The following is a 23,519-nucleotide window of genomic DNA, read 5'->3' as shown; positions in this document are numbered from 1 at the left end:
AGGAGTCGGTTTGGGAGGGATTTTCCCTGCCTGAGCTCCCGACCCCCCGGGAATCGCCCAGTTTGGGTGCCCAGGAGGTCTCCCTGCCATACGCTGCCCACTGCCCCAAGATCGGAGCATCGCAGGGGGGACAGGATGCTGGCCATCCCCTCCTGTCCCCTCCTGCACGTGGCTGCGGGCAAGCAGGCTGCTCGGTGGCACGTGTGTCCTTGCAGAGGAGATGGGATCTGGGTTTCCCACCCCAAATTTGCTCCCAGGGGACTCCGGTTGTGCCTGGAAAGCGCCAGGGCTCCGCAGCCCGTGGTGAAGGGGTGGGAGAGGAGGCAGCACGGGGCACTGCGGGGCTGGTGGCTCTCGGTGGCAGGAGCACGCCATCGGCCGCACGATGTGCCGGGGTGAGCATCGGGGCATACGTGTCCATGGGTGTGCACATGGCGGGGGGTGCGTGTGCACATGGGGGTGTTGTAGGCGCTGGAGCCTCGCATTCCAGGCGCATCCTTCCCCCTGCATCCCCCCTGGAGCCGCACGCAGGCAGCTCCAGGCCAGGGTCTTTGAGGCCGGAGAATCTCGCCCGGGCTCCATCCCCACCTCCTCCTCCTCCTCCCTCCCTCGCTCTTTTTTCTTTTTTTTTCTTTTTTTTTTTCTTTTTTTTTTTTTTTTTTAGCTCAGACCCGTTTATCTTTGCCGAATTAAATCCTTGATTAACCCTTATCTGCCCAGTTTGGCTCCCTATCTCCCGGTTGGCGCCGTGTGTCCAGACACCCGGTACAGGATGATTGATTTCTTAAAGATATGCGCAGCTTTTTTCTGATACTTCATTTATTGTCTAAATATTTTTGCTCCCATTTCAGCAGCTCCCTTATCGAGCCCGGCTGATGATTCCCAGCCCTGCTCTCCTCCACTGCTCGCCTCCCTCCCTATCTCTGCTCAGGGAAGCGAGGAAGGAATCGCAGCCCCATCCCTGATACGGGCTGTCGCCCTCGGGTCCCTTCGTCTTTGTTGCTGGCGGCGGTGGGGGGGGGGGGGAGGGCGGGGGCATGCAGGGGGTCTCCCCCAAATCCTGCCCAGCTCTGCTCTTCGTCTTCACATGGGACATTATCCCATCCTGGGGTTTTAGTGGGAAATGAGAACACTGGGTGGCTTTAATGCCTCTGTGGCATGGAGCATCGCGCGTGCCCATCACTGCACTGATGGAGGAGAAGGAGAAGAAGGAGGAGGAGGAAGATGCCTGCCTCCCCCCCCCAGCTGGTCCCATGGGGCTCCCCCAAAACAGCCTTGCTCGGGAGGGTGTGCAGACCCTCCGGCAGCACCAGCCCAGGGGTGCCAAGGGACCGGGGAGCCCCACGTGCTGGCTCGCCCTGTGGCTGTCCCCCCACTCCATCCCTGCCCCATGTCTCCCCCAGCCGCCCGGCCCCGGGGTGGTGCCCACGGGGGGGCGGGGGGGACAGCGAGGGCACAGGGCCACCCCCAATAACACTGTCCTGGCGGATGCGGAGCAGATAGGGTTTCCGATGGTTATCAGGCCGGTGCAGAGCGGAGACACTGACCTCTTTGTTCCAGGGAGAACAAGGAAGGGCTCACCATGGGGGCTGGGGCCGCTGAGGGGAGCCAGGGCGGGCGCCCTGGGGTGCTGGGAGAGCCCTTGGGGTGCTGGGAGCACCCTGGGGTGCTGCAGGGCTCCTGGGCACCGCAAGGGCCTCCTTCCGTCAGGGGGCACCCACAGGTCCCCCCATGAACGGAGCAAATCTGCAAAAGCTCCGCAGAGACCCTCCTCTCCCTCCCAGCCCCGGCACGGGACATGGAGGGGGCCACTGCGGTCCCCGAGGGAGCTCAGCCCATGTGCCACCAGCACGTCTTATGCAGGGGTATCCCTAAGCCCCCAGCCCCATTTCCCACCCGCTCTCCGCAGGGGCAGGCGGGCTCCCGCAGCAACAGCAGCGTGCGGGCGCTGTCTGTGCACCCACGGGGCGTGCACACGCGTGTGCAAGCGCATGTGCGTGGGGTTTATCACGCTGCCGGCACTTGGCTCCTGGCGGCGATAAGGCCTCAACCGGCTGCGACTGTCAGGCTGAGTTGGAGGGTTTAGAAATATTGGGACGAATAATTAGATTTCATATCGTTACCGCGGCAGCCATCAGAGGATCAGGCAGATTAATCCCCCCCCCCCCCGCCTTTCTGCTCATTAATATTCATTAGGGATGCAGGAAGGCAGAGCCGGGCACAGGCTGAGCGGGGAGCGCCGTGGCCCCCCGCCGCTAGCCCCCCCACCCTGACCCCAGCCTGTTTCGGGGAGCGGTGCTCATCCCCCTCTCCCTGCCCTTGGCAGAGCCCGCCCGTGACGCTGGTGCTGGGGGACGAGAGCTGCTGGCTGTCCCGGCTGCCCCTCGTGCCTGGAGAGCCCGACGCCAACGCCGTCATCTACAGGAAGGGTTGGTACCTGTGCCACGTGTCCCCGCGCCCACGGCGGGGGTGGGGGGGGTGTCCTGGGGGTCCGGGTATGGCTGCCCTGGCACTTGGGTGAGGGAAGGGGTGCTGCCACGGAGGGATGGGGTCCCTGTCCCCCATCCATCCCAGCACCGGTTGTGTCCCCAGCCCGCTGCCGGCGCCTGCCCACCCCAGCCGGTGCCTGTGGCCCCTCCACGCCCACTGGGGCAGCGTCTGCTCCTCCACCTCCTCCGTGACCCACCGCTGGCCATCCCTGGGGCTTGTCCCCCGACCCAGCCCTCCCCGGCTGTCCGGCTGCCGGGAGATATGAGGAGGGTCCCGGCATGCAGCGGCCGGTGCAAAGATTGCTGCAAGCGTTAGTGCAAGCATTACTGCGTGCAGCTGGGGCAAGACTCGGTGTAAGCGTTGGTGCAAGACTCAACGCAAGCATTACTGCACGGAATGGTGTAAGACAGTGCGAGCATGACTGCGAGCGTTGGTGCAAGCGTTGGTGCAAGCACCGGTGCGGGGCTCAGCACAAGCGTTGGTGCGAGCATTACTGCCTGCATTGCTGTAAGACTCGGTGCAAGCGTCGGTGCAAGGCTCCGTGCAAGCGTTACTGCAAGCGTGGGTGCAAGCGTTGGTGCAAGACCGAGCCCGGGGGGAACGGGGGGGGGGGAGCCTCCTGGCAGGCAGGGCCGTGCCAGGCAGCGCTCAGGCGCGGGCGGACACCGCCATCTCCAGGCAGGCCGGGGCTCAGCCACGACCGGGAGGAAGCACCGGGCGCTGCCGGGGGAGCGGGGACATGGGCAGAGGTGGGGGGCACGGGGGGGGGGGATGAGAGGGGGCCCAGAGCCATGCAGGCAGCAGCACAGCAGCAGGACCCGGGTCTGCGGGGGGGGGGGGTTGTCCCGTGCTGACCGCTGCCCCCCCCCCCCCATCCTCCATGCCCCCCCCCCCCAGACGAAGCCCTGTGGTGCCGGACGACCCCTGCGGGAGGACGAGGCCGTTTGCGCCTTCGTGGTGGCGGAGCCTCCGGCCATCCCCAATCACCACGCGGTGAAAGCGGAGCCCGGCGACTCGCCGTACCCGGCCGCGCTGCACTCGGACATCCAGTTGCTGCCGCAGCAAGCCGGCATGGCCGCCATCCTGGCCACCGCCGTGGTTAACAGTGAGTCCCCGGGGACGGAGAGCGTGGCGGGGAGAGACGTGGTGCAGCCCGCGGGGCCGGGACCATGCCAGGGGTCCCCAGCCCATCACACAAGTGATGTATGTCCCTTCCTTGCCCCTTCCCCTCCACAGAGGACGTCTTCCCATGCAAGGACTGCGGAATCTGGTACCGGAGCGAGCGCAACCTGCAAGCCCACCTGATGTACTACTGTGCCAGCCGGCAGAGCGCCGGCTCGCCCGCCTTGGAGGAGAAGCCCAAGGAGACCTACCCCAACGAGCGCGTCTGCCCCTTCCCCCAGTGCAAGAAGAGCTGCCCCAGCGCGAGCTCCCTGGAGATCCACATGCGGAGCCACAGCGGTACGGCACGGCACGGCACGGCACGGCACGCTGCTGCAGCCTGGGGGCACCAAGCCACATGCAAGGACCCCCAGGAGCCGGCAGGGTGGAGGGGCAGGGAGGCTGCGGGGCTGCAGCACAGTGACCAGTTAGATGAGGTTCTCCCCCCAGTTGGGTTACTGGTTTGGGGCCGCTCGCTTGTAGGTCTTGCCCCATCTCAGACCTGTAAAATTGTAGGGGGCATCCTGCTTCCCGCAGCCGGCGCCCTCCCGGCCAGCACAGCTGGCCCCATGGGGTGTTGCCATGGTCCCCGTCCCCCTTCTCTCGGCGCTGAGGCGTCCGCCTGTCTGTCCTGCAGGAGAGCGGCCGTTCGTCTGCCTGATCTGCCTGTCCGCCTTCACCACGAAAGCCAACTGCGAGCGTCACCTGAAGGTGCACACGGACACCCTGAACGGTGAGTGAGCGCTGCCCAGCGTCCCCGCAGGGACAGCCCTGTCCCCTCCAGCACAGCCTGGGGACAGGGACCCGCTCCCCACGGGTCTCTGCCTGCACTGCCGGGTGCCGTCGTGCCCGCTCAGCCCCACGCCGTGTTCCCCGCAGGTGTCTGCCACAGCTGCGGCTTCATCTCCACCACGAGGGACATCCTCTACAGCCACCTGGTCACCAACCACATGATCTGCCAGCCGGGCTCCAAGGGAGAGGTGTACTCGCCAGGGCCGGCCCTACCTGCTGCCAAACCCCTCGCCCCCGGTGGGTACTGCAGCTGCGGCGGGGGGGGGGGACGGACACACGCATCCCAGCGCCCCGCACAGAGCCTGGCATTGCCGCGGAGGGCTGCGGCCCCAAACGGCTCCGGCCACAGGGAAGGAGGTGGGGGGGGACGGGGCGAGCATCCCTGTGTCGGGGATGTTGGGTAACGCCAGTGCCTCTCTCCCCTCGGCAGGGCTGAGCCAGACAAACAACGCGCCCCTGCGGAAGTGCAGCCTGCCAGCGTTCCTGCCCGAGGGGCTGCCGGCACTGCCGCAGCACGTGGTGCTGCACAGCCCCCTGCCCGCCCCACCGCCCGGCCCCGACGCCGCGCCCCCCCCGGCACCACCCGCCTCATCCCCCAACGCCAGGGCTGGCAAGCTCTCGCCACCAGCCCAGCCGCAGAATGGGGAAGGTCCATCATCCTCCTCCTCCTCCTCTTCTTCCTCCTCCTCTGGCGAGGCTGTCCGCGTCAAGGAGGAGCCCGCCGGCAGCCCGGTGAGCGAGGCAGAGGTGCCAAAAAGTGGCGGCCCCGGGGAGGGGGGCGGCAGCCCTGACACCTGCTCCCGGACCTCATCCCCCCGCAGCCTGCCCTCAGCAAAGGTCAAGTCAGAGCTCGCCAGCCCCACGCCGGGCTCCAGCCCAGTGCCCAGCGAGCCGGGGATGGGCACAGCCGGCGGCACCGTCTTCCTACCCCAGTACGTGTTCGGCCACGAAGCCGCGGTGGTGCCGCAGGCATCGGAGATCCTGGCAAAGATGTCGGAGCTGGTGCACAGCCGGCTGAAGCAGGGCCACGGCAGCACGGTGCCACCTGCCATCTACACCGGCACGCCGGTGCCCAAGGGTGCCACATGCTTCGAGTGCGAGATCACCTTCAACAACATCAACAACTACTACGTGCACAAGCGCCTCTACTGCTCCAGTCGGCACCTCGCAGAGGACAGCCCCCCCGGGGCGCGCAAGCTCAAAGCCCCCCCCGGGGCACCCAAGGGTCCCCCCACCCCGGGGACGCTGCTGTCCCCCCTGGCGGGCGACGGGCAGGGGACGCCGGCAGGGGATGGGGACGCCAGCCGGGATGCCACACCGCCGGCCGCCCCGCCGGAGGTGAAAGCGGAGGAGGGGGGCGGCAAAGCGGGGTCCCCCGAGGCGGAGGGGGGGTCGGGGCGGTGCAGCGAGGACAGCCAGAGCCCCGGCAGCTCGGCGGGGGACGAGGGGGACGAGGACCCCAGCAAGACGCTGTGCGAGGCGTGCAACATCCGCTTCAGCCGCCACGAGACCTACGTGGTGCACAAGCGTTTCTACTGCGCCTCCCGCCACGACCCCCCCCTCCGCCGCCCCAGTGCCCCCAAAGTCCCCTTCCTGCCCCAGCCCCTCCGCACCCGCAAGCGCCGCAAGCTCTACGAGATCCACGGGGCCGCTCACCGCCCCGCCGAACCCCCACCGGCCCCCGACCAGCCGCCGGCCCCCGACCCTCCGGGGGCCACCCCCTCGCCCCGCTCCAGCCCAGATACCGACGGTCCCATCGACCTGAGCAAGAAGCCGCGGCGGCAGGGCGAACCGGCGGCGGCACCGCTGCTACCCTTGGCCGACTACCACGAATGCACCGCCTGCCGCATCAGCTTCAACAACCTCGACAGCTACCTGGCCCACAAGAAGTACCAGTGCCCGGCCACCCCGCTGCAGCCCCGCACCCTCGAGCACCTCCAGAAGATGAAGGGGGCTATGCCCGGCCCCCTCAAGGGTCGGCGCAGCCCCGGCAGCCCCGGCGAGGGGGACCCCGAAGGCGTGCGGGTGAGGGCAGCTCCGGCGGGGAGCCCCGGCATCCCCTACCCTGGCGCATCTGGGGCGGACTCACTGCAGCGTCACCCCAAGGGTCCCCTGCCGCCCCCGGGGGCAAAGGGACCCCTTTCCGCCTGTCCCTACTGTCCCCTCAATGGGGCCATCAAGGGCGATCTCCTCGAGCACTTCCGTAACGCCCACGGGCTCTTCGTGGCCAAGCCGGTGCTAGCCGGGCAGGGGCTCCCCGACGCCCCGGTGCCCGGTGCCGGCAGGACACCCGAGCCCCCACTGCCCACGGCGTCACCCCCCCGCCCTCCCGCCCCCCGCCTCCGCCGGGACAGCTTCAACGGCAAGGAGGGTCGGGACGGCAACGGCAGCCCTCGACCCCCCGCCTCGCCTCGGCCCCCCGCTTCGCCCGGAGCCCCCGAGGGACTGCGGGAAGCCGCCCGCAAACCCCCCACGTCCCCCGCCTACACGGACAGGGGGGTGCAGACCCCCCCGGCCAAGGCTGTGCCCGGCCCTGTGCCCAACGGCAACCACAGGTACTGTCGCCTCTGCAACATCAAGTTCAGCAGCCTCTCCACCTTCATCGCCCACAAGAAGTATTACTGCTCCTCCCATGCCGCCGAGCACGTCAAGTAAAGCCCCCCCCCCCCCACTGCCCCCCCCCACTGCTCGGGGGGGCTGCAGGGGCTGGGGGACCAGGAACCAACACCCAGCACCCTCCCCTTGCAGGGGTCGGGGTGATGGAGGACCCCCAGGAGGCTCCGCCGGGGTGGCTTCAGCATCCGGAGGTCCTTCCAGTATCCCCCAACTTCGTCCCGGGTTGGGGGTCCCACGCGTCCTGGGCCAAGGACCCCGCGGGGGGGGGGAGCACGGTGCTGGCAGGGGGGGGCTGGCCCCCCCCCCGGCCCGTGGTGCGTGCAGCACCCCTACCTCTGCCCCTGCCGCAGTCGGGGCCCGATGCTGCAGGGAAACTGAGGCAGGGAAAGGCGCATGGCCCTGCCCAAGCCGGGGGTTGCGGGGGGGCTCTGCTCCCATGTAGACACTACAGGGATGGGGAGGGGGCACGGCGCAGCTGGGCTTGGCCCTGGGCACCCTAAGAAGCGTGTGTGTGGCCCCCGCTGCGGACCAGACCCTGCAGTGAGACAGCACTGAAGCCGAGGATGAAGCAACCCTGGGAACCGTGTGTATAAGTGTGTACAGAAATAAATATGTCTAATAAAGCCAGGCTGCCGCCCGCATGCAAGTGGGGGATGCCGCGGGGGCTGGCACGGCCACCGTCTCCCCGTGGGGTCAGGGGCATCGGGCTGGGCAGGGGGACATGGGGCACATATAACCACAGGGTGGCAGGGACAGCCTGCAACAGTGGGGCAGAGCACAGCGTCCCTGTGCCGTCCCTGGCACCCCTGGGTGTCACACATCTGTGCCACGGGGCGATGCAGCCGCCAGCCCCCAGGCTGATGGCTCGTTAATTATCAGGCTAATGAAGGCCCCACAGCCGCAGGTGGGCTGTGCTGCCCCGAGCCCAGCTCTGGTCTCTGCCACGTCGGTCAGTCCCACACTGGAGCCCCAGACCCCTGCGGTGAAGTCCCCAGGTGAGCGGGGCTCAGGTCCTGTGTCCCCTGCAGTGCATCACAGGGGGGGGGAGGATGCCCCCCAAGCACAGCCTCTCTTGCCTCCCCGCAGCGCTTCCCAGTATAGCATAGGTGGGCTGTGGGTCGTTCCCCTCCCTCCCAGCTTGCCCAGCCTGGCTGGCAGGCTTGTGCTTCAGGGACCCAGTCTGGGCTCCCCGTCTCCCACTCTTCCCAGCGAGGGACGTGCCTGCCAGGTTGACAGAACCCAGTGTCACCCCAGGTTCTGTTTTGTTTCCCAGTCTGGGATCCCTGGAGCTGTGGGGTGGTTGCAGTCCCTCTGGGGCCGTGGTAGCTCCCCCTGCACGGGGCTGCGGACCCCAGGGGCTAAACCACCCACCCCAGGGCAAGAGCGGCGTACCCTCTCCTCCTCATGGCTTGCCTGCAGTGCCAGGAGGGAGTCTCGACTCCGTGCCAGCGCATGGGGGCCAGGCCTTGCGTGCCAGCCAGGGTGCTGGGGTGGCAGGGAGGAGGACAAAGGCGGCAGCTCCCTTGGGGAGTGCTTGCAACAGGTCCCCTCCTCGCACGCTCTTGCACCACTGCTCAGCACAGCCCCAGCGTGCCAAGTGGGGCAAGTGGCCACGTCGTCCCCCCCCCCCCCAACCCAGTAAAAGTGAGCTGAGATGCAGCTGGAGTCAGCAGAGCTTTACTTAAATAAATATATTTACAGAGTAGCAGATAGTGCAGCGAAGAGCTGGCCACGTTCAGCCAGCACAATGCAAGGAGAGGCTGTGCCAGGCATCACAGCAGCCTCCCCCCCGGGCATTGACCTAGTGGGGTGCTGGGACCCCCAAGGGATGGGGGGGGGGGGGGGGAATGACAGGGCACCCAACCCTCACTGCAGCGTCTTCCTGCAGGGCACGGGTGGGAGGCTGCAGGGCAAGAGGCTCTGCAGCGCTGGGCTGTTCTCTGCCTCCTTTGGCTCCTCCGTGGCATCCAGGAGCTGCTGCATGTAGCAGGAGGTGCCGAGCAGGACATGGCCGGTAGCCTGCATGCTGAAGAGCATCCAGCGCAGGGCTTCCCTGGAGAGGGAGGAAGGGGGTGAGCATCTCTCCTTGCACCCCACAGAGGGTACGGGCGGCAGGGCTGGTCCCCCACTGCAGCATTCCCACTCCCGGCGCCATCTCCAGCCCCCCCCCCCCAGCACTCACTTCACCAGCCGCTTGGCCCCATAGCAGCGCAGGTCGTAGGACATGCTGTAGGTGCCGTAGAGCGTGGCTTTGACATTGAGGCAGCCCAGGTCCCGCGGGTTGGTCTTATAGAGGTCAAAGGTGACACAAGCAACATCGATCCTCCGAGGGGGCTTGCGGGACAGGCTCAGCTGGTAGCCAGGCGTCTAGGGGAGAGTGGGACCAGGGTTACCCACCCTCCCGGTCCCACCTCACCCAGCATCCCAGGTACCTCCCAGCCCAGCATCATCTCCCTGCTGATCTCAGCGTGGGATGCAAGTTGGACAAACCAGGCTGCTGCCCCCCCCCCCCCCCCCCCCCAGGGGTGCGCTCACCTTGGAGGCAGCCCAGGCCTGCCCCTTGCTCAGGGCCATCAGCACCGTGCCCTCCTCCAGCGTCCGGAAGAAAGCCTCCGTCTCCACCGCGGTGCCGTCCTCATCCAGCACCAGCGAGACAGGACCCGGGGCGAGCAGGGCGCTCTGAGCCTGCAAGGGTGCTGGGGGTGAGCGGGGCTGGGGGGGGGGGGGGGGTGGCCAGCCCACCACCCACCTGGGCAGATGGACAGTCCCCCAGCAGACAGACAGACAGACAGCCCCCAGCTCACCTGGCGCAGCAGCTCAGCGAGGCTCTGCGCCATGATGCCCTTGCGCAGGCTGCGGTCCCAGTTGCAGATGCGGTAGGGTCGGGGCCGCGGGGCTGGGCTCGACAGCAGCTGCTGGGTCATGGAGGCACTTGCCGAGACACATCTGGGGAGGGATTGGAGGGATTGGGGTGTCCCGAGACCCACTGCCAGCCCCAGGCAGCACCAGCCCCCCAAAACTCAGTGGGGAGCAGCACATCCACTCAAGTAGCCGAGAGGTGCCAAAGCAGGGAGGGCTCCGATGTCCCCCACCCTGGGGACAGCGGCCCCCAGGCACTTACTTGGAGACAGGGGCAGCCAGGCGCAGGCTCAGGGACTTGGCGTAATCCATCTTCGCAAGGGGCACGGTCCAGCCTGCCAGGGAGGAAGGATTCAGCCCCGGGCAGGGGCGGTCTCTCCAGCTCCTCTCCACTCCAGGAGACCCCTTCCCACCAGCACCTCCTGCGCTCGGCCCCGGCACAGCAGTGAGCCAGCGCCCCGGCACGGCTGCCTTTACGCAGGGGCTGTGCCTGCTCTTTGGCCGGGACCGGGGCGGCGGCGGCCGCCCGGGCAGAGTCTGCCTGCCAGCACGGCTCTTGCGCAAAGCGGCGCGTGGGGCATTGAGTCAGCGCTGGAGCAAAGGTGAGACACAGGCACGGGGCTGCGCCCTCACCCCGGCCCTTTAGGGGGGCAACAGAGGCTTTGGGGAGGCAGGGGCACCCATGGTGGCAACCCCAACCCTGTTGCTCCAGAGACATCTCCAGCCAGGACCCTACTGGTGGGGTCCTGTGGACCTGGACCTGGACCATGACCATGACCATGACCATGACCATGACCATCCCCATCCCCATCCCCATCCCCATCCCCATCCCCATCCCCATCCCCATCCCCATCCCCATCCCCATCCCCATCCCCATCCCCATCCCCGCTCACCTCCAGCAGACACCAGCACCTCTGCAGTGGATCCTTCCCAGCCACCCCACCTCACCTTATATACCTGTCACCCAAAGACTCCGCCCACCCAGCCCCGCCCCTCCTGCCTGAGCCAATCCCCTCCCGGCCTGCTGGCACAAGGGGTGGGGCCAGTGCAGGGGACGGGGCCAGCCTGGCACCGCCGCCCGGACTGCTGCGGCGGGGTGATGAAGGAGCGTCCCCGGGGCTGCTCCGGGGGACCATCCTCCAGCCCAGACCCGCCAGCATCCCACGGGCTGCCCCCAGCGAGCCCCCTCCCAGTGCCCCCAGTAAGCCCCCTCCCAGTGCCCCCAGCGAGCCCCCTCCCAGTGCCCCCAGTAAGCCCCCTCCCAGTGCCCCCAGCGAGCCCCCTCCCAGTGCCCCCAGTAAGCCCCCTCCCAGTGCCCCCAGCGAGCCCCCTCCCAGTGCCCCCAGTAAGCCCCCTCCCAGTGCCCCCAGCGAGCCCCCTCCCAGTGCCCCCAGCGAGCCCCCTCCCAGTGCCCCCAGTAAGCCCTCTCCCTGTGCCCCCAGCGAGCCCCCTCCCAGTGCCCCCAGTAAGCCCTCTCCCTGTGCCCCCAGCGAGCCCCCTCCCAGTGCCCCCAGTAAGCCCTCTCCCCATACCCCCAGTAAGCCCCCTCCCAGTGCTCCCAGCAAGCCCCCTCCCAGTGCCCCCAGTGAACAGCCTCCCAGTGCCCCCAGTGAGCCCCCACCCCGTGCCCCCAGTAAGCCCTCTCCCCGTGCCCCCAGCGAGCCCCCTCCCAGTGCCCCCAGCGAGCCCCCTCCCAGTGCCCCCAGTAAGCCCCCTCCCAGTGCCCCCAGCGAGCCCCCTCCCAGTGCCCCCAGTAAGCCCCCTCCCCGTGCCCCCAGCGAGCCCCCTCCCAGTGCCCCCAGCAAGCCTCCCCGTGCCCCCAGTAAGCCCCCTCCCAGTGCCCCCAGCGAGCCCCCTCCCAGTGCCCCCAGCGAGCCCCCTCCCAGTGCCCCCAGTAAGCCCCCTCCCAGTGCCCCCAGCAAGCCTCCCCGTGCCCCCAGTAAGCCCCCTCCCAGTGCCCCCAGCGAGCCCCCTCCCAGTGCCCCCAGTGAGCCCCCTCCCAGTGCCCCCAGCGAGCCCCCTCCCAGTGCCCCCAGTAAGCCCCCTCCCAGTGCCCCCAGCGAGCCCCCTCCCAGTGCCCCCAGCAAGCCCCCTCCCAGTGCCCCCAGTAAGCCCTCTCCCTGTGCCCCCAGCGAGCCCCCTCCCAGTGCCCCCAGTAAGCCCTCTCCCTGTGCCCCCAGCGAGCCCCCTCCCAGTGCCCCCAGTAAGCCCTCTCCCTGTGCCCCCAGCGAGCCCCCTCCCAGTGCCCCCAGTAAGCCCTCTCCCCATACCCCCAGTAAGCCCCCTCCCAGTGCTCCCAGCAAGCCCCCTCCCAGTGCCCCCAGTGAACAGCCTCCCAGTGCCCCCAGTGAGCCCCCACCCCGTGCCCCCAGTAAGCCCTCTCCCCGTGCCCCCAGCGAGCCCCCTCCCAGTGCCCCCAGCGAGCCCCCTCCCAGTGCCCCCAGTAAGCCCCCTCCCAGTGCCCCCAGCGAGCCCCCTCCCAGTGCCCCCAGTAAGCCCCCTCCCAGTGCCCCCAGCGAGCCCCCTCCCAGTGCCCCCAGCAAGCCTCCCCGTGCCCCCAGTAAGCCCCCTCCCAGTGCCCCCAGCGAGCCCCCTCCCAGTGCCCCCAGTAAGCCCCCTCCCAGTGCCCCCAGCGAGCCCCCTCCCAGTGCCCCCAGTAAGCCCCCTCCCAGTGCCCCCAGCGAGCCCCCTCCCAGTGCCCCCAGTAAGCCCTCTCCCTGTGCCCCCAGCGAGCCCCCTCCCAGTGCCCCCAGTAAGCCCTCTCCCTGTGCCCCCAGCGAGCCCCCTCCCAGTGCCCCCAGTAAGCCCTCTCCCCATACCCCCAGTAAGCCCCCTCCCAGTGCTCCCAGCAAGCCCCCTCCCAGTGCCCCCAGTGAACAGCCTCCCAGTGCCCCCAGTGAGCCCCCACCCCGTGCCCCCAGTAAGCCCCCTCCCAGTGCCCCCAGCGAGCCCCCTCCCAGTGCCCCCAGTGAGCCCCCTCCCAGTGCCCCCAGCGAGCCCTCTCCCTGTGCCCCCAGCGAGCCCCCTCCCAGTGCCCCCAGTAAGCCCTCTCCCTGTGCCCCCAGCGAGCCCCCTCCCAGTGCCCCCAGTAAGCCCTCTCCCCATACCCCCAGTAAGCCCCCTCCCAGTGCTCCCAGCAAGCCCCCTCCCAGTGCCCCCAGTGAACAGCCTCCCAGTGCCCCCAGTGAGCCCCCACCCCGTGCCCCCAGTAAGCCCCCTCCCAGTGCCCCCAGCGAGCCCCCTCCCAGTGCCCCCAGTGAGCCCCCTCCCAGTGCCCCCAGCGAGCCCTCTCCCTGTGCCCCCAGCGAGCCCCCTCCCAGTGCTCCCAGTAAGCCCTCTCCCCGTGCCCCCAGCGAGCAGCCTCCTGGGCGTTTTGCATCTCTGGGACGTCTTCTCCTGCGCCACCCAGGGCTGAATTTGGCCCCCGGTTGGAGGGCTGGGAAGGGTGAGGGGTCCGTGGGGTTGTTGCAGCAGCCGGGGCACGGGGCACGGGGCACAGGGCACGGGGCACGGCGTTTGGTGCCTTGGGGTTGCCAAAGCACGGTTGGAGCCGGCCGGCCGGAGGGGAAGGAGCGGCCACGGCTCCCAGACAAGCTGCAGGAGAGGGGGCTGCCATGGGGCGGCTGGAGGGGCTGATGGCCCGGGACCTTGGGGCTCAGGAATGCTGCGAAGGATGCTGAGCCAGGGCCCGGGTCGGCCGGGCCACAAAGGTGCTGAGCAGCCCCAGGGTGTGGGGCCACATCCTGGGCTGGGCAAGGAGGAGCCGCGGGCTTCCGGATCCCGCAAAAGCAGCTAGCCCCGGCCCAGATCGGGTAGAGGACCAGGAAAGCGGGCACGGCTAAAGCCCCGCGGGCACGCACCCAGCATGGGCAGCGGCCCCCTGGGGAGGGAGAAGCCCAGGCAGCCTGGCAGCCGGGAGCACTGCCGAGGGGAGGGGACGGGGTGCTGAGCAGGCTGGCAGGGACCCGCAACCGCGCTCCGGCCGCTGGCGCTCGCTCCCATCGGCACGGGGGAGAGCCGGAGCAGCGCCCGCAGCGCCATCCAGGCTGGGTTGGGGATGTGAAAGCGGGGTGCGGGGCTGCCCGGGAGGTCTGCACCCCACGGCCACGAGCCGTCGCCTCTGGCATGTGCGTGTGCATTGCGTGAGTGTGCACGTGCGCGGCACACTCGTGTGTGCACGTTATCTATCCCTCCACGCGTGCAGGCGTAGCTCCACGTGGGTGCGTGTCTGCCTCCACGCGTGTCCGTATCCAGACGTGCACTTGCATGCATCGGTACCTCCGCGTGTGTCTACGTACATACATTGACGCGCACATCCACGCGTACGCACGTGTGTTCCTGTATCCCTGCACGCGGGCGTGCGGGGAGGCACGTGTTAATGTGAGCGCACGCGTGCGCGCCCGCCTCCGTGGGCCTGCGCGCAGGCCTGGCCAGCTGCGCGTTCACACCTGCAGCTCCGCGAGCGCACCCGCATGCAGGCGCAGACCCACGTGCGGGTCCGCGTGCCTGTACCCACCGTCGCACGTACATGCGTGTACCCCTCTGCGCGCACGCACGCACGCGCGCATGCTTCCACACGCGTGCATTCGTGGTCGTGCACCTCCCTGCGCACGCCTGTCCCCGTGCGCATGCATGTTCTACCCGTGTGTGCACGCGTGCACGCCTCCACACGCGCACACGCGCTCACGTACGTAACGCTCACCACGCCCGCACGCCTGCCCCCACGTTCACGCGTGTACGGCACGTGCGCGCACGCGCGCGCGTGTCTAGCCGCGTGCGCCCACCGGCACGTGCGGGCACCGCCACGCGTGTGCACGCGCACACGTCCCCCCCCGTGTGCACGTCCACCCCTCCACGCGTGTGCATGTGCCTCCACGTGTGCGCGTGCACGCCTGCGCCCCTCCTCGTGCGTGCGCCCGTACCCGTGCACGCACGTGTGTGCAACCCTCCCCGGGTGTGCGCACGCCCGCGCGCAGCCCTCCTCGCGGGTGACACGCACGTGTGCACCCCTCCTCGCGGGTGCGCACCCCTCCACGTGTGCGCACGCGTGCGCACTCCCCGCCCGTGCACACCCGCCCCCCCCCCCCCCTCCCGAGCGCGCGTCCCCTTTAAGGCGCGGCCGGGGCGGCGGCGCACGCGCGCGCGCGCGCGCGGGAAGGAGAGCGGAGCGGGGAGCGCGCCCGCCCGCCCCGCCCCTCCCCCCGGCGCGAGGGCCGTCGCGCCTGGATGACGTCACGCCATGGCCGCCCTGCGCCGCCGCGAGTAGAGGCCCCGTCCCGTCCCGCGCCGCCGCCGCCGCTTCGCCTCCCCCCACCCCCCCCACCCCCACCCCCGCGCCTCCCCCCGGCCCGTCCGCCCCCGCCGCCCCGGCCCGGCCCGCCGCGCCCGCCCGCCCAGGTGAGCCGCTGCCCGCACGGCCGCGCTCGGCGGGCGCCGGCTGCGGCCTAGCGCCGGGGAGGGGGGGGGCGGGCCCGGGCGCCGGCGGAACCGGGGCGGGGGGGGTGGCGGCCTAAGGTGGGGGGCAGCCCCGGCGGGGGATGCTGGGGAACGGGGGCACCCCCCGGGGGGCGGGAGCCCGCGGTGGGGGTGCTGGGAAGGGAGGGGCGGCTCTGGCTGGGAATGGGGGGGGCGGGCTCAGCGCGGGGGGGGGGTGGGGGGGTGGCGGTTTGGGAGGGGGGATCTGGGGAGGGAAGCGCCGGTTGGAGGCTGATGGAAAGGCGGCAGCCCCGGTTTGGAGTGGGGGTGGGGTGGGGAGGGCAGCCCCGGGGGGTGTTGGGATGGGGACGGGGGTACTTGGGGTGGGGAGTCCTTAGTTTGTGGGGGGATTTGGGGAGGGCCGCCTCATTTGGCGGGGGTGCAACCTTACTTTGGGGGGGGGGATGTTGCGGGGGGGAGCCCCCAGCTAGATGGGGGGATGCTGGGTGTGGGAAGGGGGCAGCGCCAGCTTGGGGAGGGAGCTTTAGTTTTGGGTGGATGTTATGGAAGGGGATGGCCTCAACTAGGGGTGCCGTGGCGGGGCAGCTCGCCTTCGGGGGGGGGGGGGGGGGGGCGGCAGCATGGGGGGTGGTCGGACCCCAGGGGTGTAGGCAGCTCTGACTGCCCCTCCCTCCCCAGGCAGGTGGGAAGAGGGAGAGCTCCAGCAGCCTTGGCCCCGGGGGGCACAGCAGGAGGACCTCAGCCTGGCAGGAGGCCCTGTGAGGTAAGGGAGGCGGGGGGGGGGGGGGGGGGGGGGGGCAGGGGGGGAGCTGGGGGCCAGGGCGGGGAGAAGGGTCGGGAACCCGCAGCGGTACTGGCTGCACGTGAGGGGGGGGGGGGGGTGTCCATCCTGCGACAGACGGGTGGGTACGTCACAGGTGGGGGCCCATCCTGCGATGGGTGGGTGCATCACCCGCGCAGCGCTGGTTTGTGTCGTCTGCCCAGTGCAGCGGGAGCTGTGAGGCGCTCCTCTCTGCTCAGAGCTGCCGTTGTCTTTGCAAGTGCCGTAACGCGTAGCTGCTGCAGGTGGTTCAGATTCCCTCCACGAGTCGTCTCAGCAGGATTGTCTCTTCTCAGAGCTCTCCTTTCGGCATCCACGTTAACAATATTTTCTTTTACTGCCGCGGGTAGCTCAGCTCTTCTGAAACAACTGTTAACGGTGCTGCTTTGGCTGTAGCAAGAGCAGCACCTCCGAGGTGTGAATTCTTTCTTCTGATCTTCCTAAGGTTTGTCTAGACTAAAGAAAAGGGTCACAGTCTAATCAAGACAACTCTTTGCAAGACTGCTGATCCAACGTTCTGAGTAAAGTTAGCCTCCTGAGTGTGATTATCCATGAATCCTACAGAATGCAGGTATAATCGTACTTGTTTTCTGTCGTGGGACCGAGGCGCTGATAATTCAAAATAAGCATTTGCCAGCGGAAAGCTGCAGGAAGAGCCGTGTGTGCTCCAGCAATAGAAAAATCAGTTACGCTGTGAAAACAAACTCCCAACTGCTTACGGCGCCGCTTTCTCTTCAGGTTTCGGTCCCAAAGTCTGCCTGACAGAAAGCAGCGGTTAACATTCCGGATCGGAGCTCTCTGAGCTCTTCTTTAAAAATCAGCTCGCTGAAAATGGCTGTCACCAGGCAGTTCTCTTAAATTAACACCGAAAGGCAGCTCAGTTTTCTGCATTAAAAGCTTTCCTGACAGCTGCTGGGTAATTGAAGTTTGCTATGCATCTTCAAAGTCAGTGCTTCTCTAAGGATGGCAGATAAGTGTGTATTTTAGTTAATTAACCTTGTTAACAACCGTAGTTTCATTCAAAGCAAAGGACGGGGTGCTTTCCTTTTGTTCTACATGTCTTTTCAGTTTTATGTGATGCTCCTTTCCTGGATCACGAGGCATTTTATTTCCTTCTCCTCCTGTTGTCGCTACTCTTCCATGTTTTTTCCCCGTTGTGGTTCCTGCCCATTGCTTCTGTTTTGCTTCTGTTTTCCAATTCTTTGTTCCCAAAATCTTTTGGTGGTTTCTCTTCTCGCCTGTCCTGTCAGCACTATTTCCCATTCATTCTCGTCACCTCACCCATCGTTCTTCACCCATCCTCGTGGCTTGACTTAGTCCATGTTCCAGAACCTTTCTGTTCTGCGTTAACCCCTGGTTTTCATGTATCTGATTAATGGAAACGTTTTGATTTTTGCATCAAGCTGTTTGGCTGTTAGAAAGTGGTTTTTCTCCTTTCTATCACAAAGATTTCTGCCTGAAGCAAAGAGGCTCCTTGCTGCTTTCCTTCGCGTCTGTCCCTTGACCGCCCCGGAAGCTGTGAGGTCGCTGCTGGGGGGGTACAGAAGTTGGGTATGCGCTTGGTTCTTCTGACTGACGATTTGTAGGATTTCAGGATTGAAGCTGATGGCTCTGTCAAGCTTCAAGCTCCAGTTTTCTATAGGGTGCTCGGTGCCTTCCTGCTGCTGGAGGTGCTGGAACCGTCTGAACTGTTGGTTCCCATACTCTATCCAAGATGTATTCCGTGTTCACTCGGAAAAAGCTTTTTGTGGCGCCATATAAAGGCTCAGCCTTGGAGGGAGGAATTTAATGAATGGAAATAATGCTTGCCAGGAGTATTTTTTTCCTCGGTGGCTGTTTCAAGTCCCATCTTAACTCACAGGATAAACCTATAGGTGCAGCAGCGGGTTCGGGTAAGCTGCCATCCTGAGGTAGTCCTTTCCATACTAGTTCCAGTTCATCTGCTGCCAAGACACTACCTGCAGCAGCAAGTCAGTTAGTTGTACACAAAGCTTCACTTTGTCGGCTTAACTGGAGATGCTGCTCAAACTTTTCATGAGTTCTAATTGAAAACAGCACAGCATGGAGCAATAAGAAACAGAATTTGAGCCTCCTGCCAGCAATAGGCACTGTCGAGAGCCACGGATCCAGAATGTGCGTCTGTGAAACGCTGCACCGCCTTAGAGCGGCGTACGAGGTACACGTGTGACCACAGACTAAAACCTGGTTGCCATTTCTTCCTTCTAGTTTTGTGCCTTTTGGTGCTCTTCATTTAACAGAGTAGAAGTTGAGCTTGTTCTTGAAAACAGACCTGCTGCGAAGAATTCCAGTGCTCTGACTCGTTTACCTCTTGCCTTGGGCAAATCACCTAACAAAAGTGTAAGGTTAAAACTGTTATTTAAAGCGTATCCTGGGATTACCTGGCAATATTGAAGTTGAGTTTTAAAAAGCAACTTGCATAGCAAAGGGCTTTTTTCTTACTGCCTTTAGTGCTGTGTCAAGGCTTCTTAATCTCAATGCTGTATTTTAAGTTAGAAAAAGTCTTCGATATCTTTAAGCTTTGGAAAAAATATAATGTGGCTGAAGCAGATGAATTTTAATTTCCCTAACACCTTCTCAATGTACAGTGCCTTTTTACCTCTGTGAGAGGGGTGGGGGGGAATCTGTGTAATTTTAAATGTTTTCCAGTAAGGCTGTGAGACTTAAATGGGAACAGAGAACAAGACAAGCCCCTTCATTACTGCACCCAAGTCCTTGCAGGTGAGGACGGCCACGTGAATGCCTAGCTTAGGAGGAGCATCTCTATTCCACCATATGCAGGCCGTGAAACACTGACAAAGTTAAGGCGTAGTTAATGCTTCATTCCCTAATTTGAAAAATTCCAGAGCTCAGTCTGTGAAACTTCAGCATTGCCTCCTGTTGTGTATGTATTGTGTAAGTAAAAGCTGCTCTCTTCCACCAGACCTGATTCTGTGTGTGAACCGGCTGCCTTGGAGGCAAGTCAGGGCTGGGCGCTGAGCGAGGGTGCTGCCTGTGCCTCTTCCAGCAGCCTGTGCGCGTACAGGGAGTGAGGCGAGGGGCTGCAGGGAGAGAAGGCGGGTTTGTGCCAAAGAAAGCTGCAGGTCATTGCAGCTGAATGTCCCCTACGACACCAGGCTGGTCTAGCCTTTTTCATCCTGCTCCTAGATGATGCTAGGTATGTCTCTTCAGAGCACTTTCCGTCGTTTCTGGACAGCCCGTGACCGAAAGGGCCAAACATAGGTTTGCAAAAACTGCCAGGTGTTCTCGGTTGTAGCTGAGTGCAGCGGGGTTCCGCTTGGGCTGCTGAGCACGATGCAAAGGTACGGCTACTGAAAACAAGGTCAAAAAAACCCCAGGCCTCTTGTTTAGGTGCTTTCTTCACTTTATATTTTTGGTAGGCTGTCTCTAATGCTGCTGCCTCCCAGCGCTGGCAGGGGCACTGCAAGCCAACAGGGACTGGCTGGAGGCATGAGAATCCAGGAGGAACACCTGGAGCGAAAATCTTGCTCAACCTGAGCGTTATCTGTGGGGACGGCAAGTGCCACCTGGCTCACGCCTGGGAGGATGGCACATGCTTACTTCAGGTGGGACGGCTGGAAAGTTTAGCTGTCAAATCCTCAGTTTCTCTACTGAGAACGTGTGAGCTGCTTTTAAGGGGCTTTCGACTCGATGAGGCACGCACGAGTGATTCTAGAGGCAGTAAAAGACAATTTTGGCTGCAAGCGCACCCCGCTTCGGAGCGTTTGCTCCAAAGCCTCTCGATGGAAAGGCTGTACCAACTTGTTTAGCCTGGCAAAGTGAGGGTTTTGTAAACCTCGTCTGAAAGACTTGGCGACCTGTTCTGAACTAGTCTGCTTCAGACATGCAGAAAATGAAAATTTGACATGCTTTGAGCAAATGAAGTCAGTTTTGTCATAGAAGGGGTTGTGCAGCTTTGACCAAAGTCGGCTTTGCCTGAACTGCCTGTAATTTTAAAGATACCTCTGAAGATAAAACACTGCTAACTGAGAAGTATTATATACCTGGTTCTTGCCCCATCATCCTAAGCTAAGAGTCAAACAATCTTATCTGTAGGTTAGAAGTTAATTTTTTGCTTTTATAACTGGTTTTGAAGACAGTAGGAAACTGGCTTGGTTTTAAGGCACAGAAATTCCAAGCTTATGATGAGGGATGAAACCTGTGGATTTCTGCTCTACCACTTATGTCAGTATTGCTCAATTTGAAATACTTCCGTGTAGTCATTTTTCTTAGATTTTTCTGGTATTCACTTGTGCGTGTAACTAAAGGAGAGTGGAAAGCAAAAAACCACAAATTAAAAAACCCAAACAACCCCCCCCCAAAAAAAACACCTCAAAAAAAACAACCTTGCAGGATTCCAGAGATTTGGGATAAACTGTGATTTGCAGATTATTCTGAGACAGCGCTTGGGGCATGCACTTTAAACTGGAGTTAAACTTGCTACCATGCAAAGAATAAATCCATTGGAGCTTGCGAGGAAGTTTGAGTGACTCTAACAAGTGCTCTAGCACTTCACAAAATTCTTACTTTGGTACTTTTGCCTTTCATAAAATTCAATTATTTCTTTTTTTCTACAAACGAGTGACTACAAGTAATACCGACTAGCTCAGAGATAAGGCGTTCTCCCATCTCGGACCGTGCTTCTGCGACGTTGACGTTGCCCGAAAGCTTGTTACTGGGATGCACCGCCGCCTTCCCTCACTCTCCTCCTGGGCTCAGAGCCTTGGGGCTGCACAGGGCCAAGGAGTGGCTGGAGGACACGTTATCGTCTTGATCTCCCCCGTTGCAGGAGGAGTCGCTGTGGCAGTGAGCGGGTGAGAGGCTAGCCTAACTTTTGGATGGCTGCTAGAGCAGAATCTTGCCGTCATACAGCAGAAATGCTATCTAGTCCTGTTCCATCATTAGTCTGACAGTTTTCTTTTAATTTCCATCTCCCTATTCTTTTCCTGCTTCTGATTTTACCCTTGCGTGTCATGGGTTCGCTTTGGGGCATTTCCATGCTGTTGCACATTAAGATTGAAGCAAAAATCTGGTTCATTGGTTTTGGGGTATCTTTTCTTGCCTACTGGTGAACTTGGAGCAACAGCCCTCGGAGACCGGCTGAACCGTGGCTCTCACCGAAATAGCTCTGCGTAAGAGGTGGTGGAGGAACTATAAGTGCCTTCTGTGCATTGCATCGCTGCCCGCGCAGACAGAGGCACCAGGGAGGACATAAGGCCTCTTGCCGAAGGGGAACTTGCTGTTACTTGAATCCAGGGAAATAGGCACCAAAAACGGGCTGCCTGGCTTTTGTGAACCCTTTTCAATTTGGCTGTCATTCATCGTGTTTCTTATAATTTCTGCCGATGGAAAGTAATAGGAAATTATTGTAACTGACGGATGCAGTGGATTTGTATAATAACTTCAATAGCTGCCAGTGGAGGTGAATGTTTTCTACTAATCGCCTTAGCTGGCGGTGAGAATGAATTCGTATTTGTTTTCCCCCACCCCTCTGAAGGTCTCGATGTCGAATGCAGAAAGGCATCTAGTTCGCTTCAGCGCTTTTTCTTTGGTGCTGCTTATTTGCAAGAAATCAGAAAACAAATTTCCTGAATACATCTGCACTTGACAGCTTTTACATTTCTGCTGGCCTCTTCAGGCTGACCTTTCGGGTGTAATACGCTAAGTTGTTCTACGTGCGCGCAAAGCGTAACTTCTCAGGCACTTAGGCGATTAAAACTGCTGCCATAAAATTGCTCTTAAAGCCAGTAACAATCTGTGCAAGCATTTACGAACTCAGCGTCAACCTTTATATACTCTGTAAGAATATAATTTGTTTCAGATTACACCCTATTTAACTGCCCAGAGCCACTATCATCAGGAGGCAATTGCTGTCTTTTAGTTTGGCTTTTAACTTTTCAGTAAGATCACGACTTTGGTTGTGAGCAAGAGCCAGCTTCTTCAAATGTGCGGAGAAACAAGAGTAGCCGGTAAGGAAGCTCAAAATGTGACTCTTCTGCTGCTCGGGGCCCTGTTGAATATTTAGATCATCCCCGCATTTAGCGATTAGCTGATGTTTGTGCAGGGCTTTGAAGACATGAAGTAGAGCGAAGTCGCTGGGTACTAACGTATAGGCTTGTACTGCTTCTGGGAGCACTTTTTCCTTTTCGTTTTTGAGAAATGTTCTTAGCTCCTTCTTTGCAGACCTCCCGTAGTACGACGAGCAGCGTTTTCTTGAGTGTGACTTTCATCTTGAGAGTTTGCTGCAAATACCAGCTAATAATGTCTTCACTACAGCGAAGGCGAGAGATGCTATCTCAGTGATGACAGTAGTCTGGCAGCATACAAGACATAAATACAACAACCCTGGTCCTGGAAAGTTGATGAGGAAGCAGACGAGTAGCATGGGTAACAAAGTTGTAACGCCTTCCCGATTTCCAGGCATGGGCTCTTAACGCGCAGAAGAGATGCTGCACGTTCCCCGCGCTTACCTCCCTGCCGTATTTCGGGACTGAGATCCCCAATTCTGTCGTTACCAAAATGTTTTGGGTTTCGGATGCTGAGAAGGCTTGGATTTGCTTTGGTCGCGTTTACAGCGCGTGGCAGTCTGTTTGGATGCTGTGGCTTGGTGTGCCTTCTGCCTGTCTGTTCTTGCTCTTTGATGGTAAATAAGAACCTTTAGTAAATAATAACCTTTACTATGCAGAACCAGTCGGAAGAGCGTAGCAGAGGAAAGTGACGGGGTGGATCAGGAAAAGGTTAAGTAGTGCAGAGCTGCCTAGTGGTAGTAACTTTTATTTCAGGAAGGATTGCTGGATGTGTTTAAAGGAGCTACCAGAGTCTTGTTTTTGTAGCATTTCTGCGCCAAAGGTCTTAAAAATAGCACATAAAAATCTGGTAATTTATGCCATGTTTTTGTTACACCAGCAGTAAATGTGCTTGTGGGGAGGTTGTAGCCAGGAACAGCTGAAGTAAAACACGATACATATTAAGGTGAAGGAATCCTGTTGGTTTGTAACCCCGTGGCTTTTCTTTAGCCCTAAATGTGCTTCTGTAAGCCTTGGGTTTGTCTTTAGCTTTTCATTTCTGTCTGATGGGCGCCCAAGCTTGTTCCTGTACAAACCTTTGGGTCTGGAGGAGGAGGAGGTGGCGTATACTCAAACGGTGAATTTAGTCCTCTGGAAAGGTGCCACCTTGAGAAGAGCCAGTGCCTCTGTTGAACTGTTCCACTGGTACAACCAGAGAACTACAGTGGGTGCTTTGATCTCTCTGAGCATTGGCTGCCTCGGTGCCGGAAAACCCGCCAAGACACCTTTCTCAGCCTGGGTTCTTCTGAGGCAGCTGAAGC

At 62.5% G+C, this 23,519-nt stretch overlaps 3 protein-coding genes across 11 annotated transcripts in view; 2 read left to right on the top strand and 1 right to left on the bottom strand.

Annotated features, from left to right (window-relative positions):
• Positions 1 to 7,285, top strand: part of ZFPM1 (zinc finger protein, FOG family member 1) — a 34,739-nt gene extending 27,454 nt beyond the window's left edge. The window contains 7 exon segments of the mRNA XM_076348933.1: positions 2,327 to 2,429; positions 3,388 to 3,412; positions 3,414 to 3,595; positions 3,727 to 3,951; positions 4,289 to 4,384; positions 4,531 to 4,680; positions 4,874 to 7,285. Of these exon segments, the coding sequence (XP_076205048.1) occupies positions 2,327 to 2,429; positions 3,388 to 3,412; positions 3,414 to 3,595; positions 3,727 to 3,951; positions 4,289 to 4,384; positions 4,531 to 4,680; positions 4,874 to 7,098 (3,006 nt within the window). The 3' untranslated portion in view covers positions 7,099 to 7,285.
• Positions 7,286 to 8,721: 1,436 nt separating this feature from the next.
• CIDEC (cell death inducing DFFA like effector c) lies at positions 8,722 to 16,361 on the bottom strand. Of its 3 annotated transcripts, none has more exons than XM_076348946.1 (6): positions 16,307 to 16,361; positions 10,181 to 10,253; positions 9,864 to 10,005; positions 9,595 to 9,744; positions 9,242 to 9,426; positions 8,722 to 9,112 (listed from the first exon to the last, which is right to left on the bottom strand). In XM_076348946.1, the coding sequence occupies exons 2-6, from the start codon at positions 10,228 to 10,230 to the stop codon at positions 8,926 to 8,928; spliced, it is 714 nt and encodes a 237-aa protein (XP_076205061.1). In that variant the 5' UTR covers positions 10,231 to 10,253; positions 16,307 to 16,361; the 3' UTR covers positions 8,722 to 8,925. The 3 variants fall into 3 exon arrangements, with proteins under 3 accessions (XP_076205061.1, XP_076205058.1, XP_076205060.1); XM_076348943.1 differs by lacking the exon at positions 16,307 to 16,361 and adding an exon at positions 10,338 to 10,368; XM_076348945.1 differs by lacking the exon at positions 16,307 to 16,361 and having other exon boundaries at positions 10,181 to 10,382.
• ZC3H18 (zinc finger CCCH-type containing 18) overlaps positions 16,041 to 23,519 on the top strand; it is a 49,568-nt gene continuing 42,089 nt past the window's right edge. For all 7 annotated transcript variants that reach the window (XM_076348941.1, XM_076348939.1, XM_076348938.1 and 4 more), the window contains exon 1: positions 16,041 to 16,117. The gene's annotated coding sequence lies outside the window, so the exon portion shown is untranslated. The remainder of the gene's footprint in view (positions 16,118 to 23,519) is intronic.

The sequence above is a fragment of the Aptenodytes patagonicus genome, chromosome 11 (assembly GCF_965638725.1).
Source record: "Aptenodytes patagonicus chromosome 11, bAptPat1.pri.cur, whole genome shotgun sequence".
NCBI classification, from domain to species: domain Eukaryota; kingdom Metazoa; phylum Chordata; class Aves; order Sphenisciformes; family Spheniscidae; genus Aptenodytes; species Aptenodytes patagonicus.
Note: the sequence above shows the minus strand (reverse complement) of the source record. Positions and strands in the feature narration are given on the sequence as shown.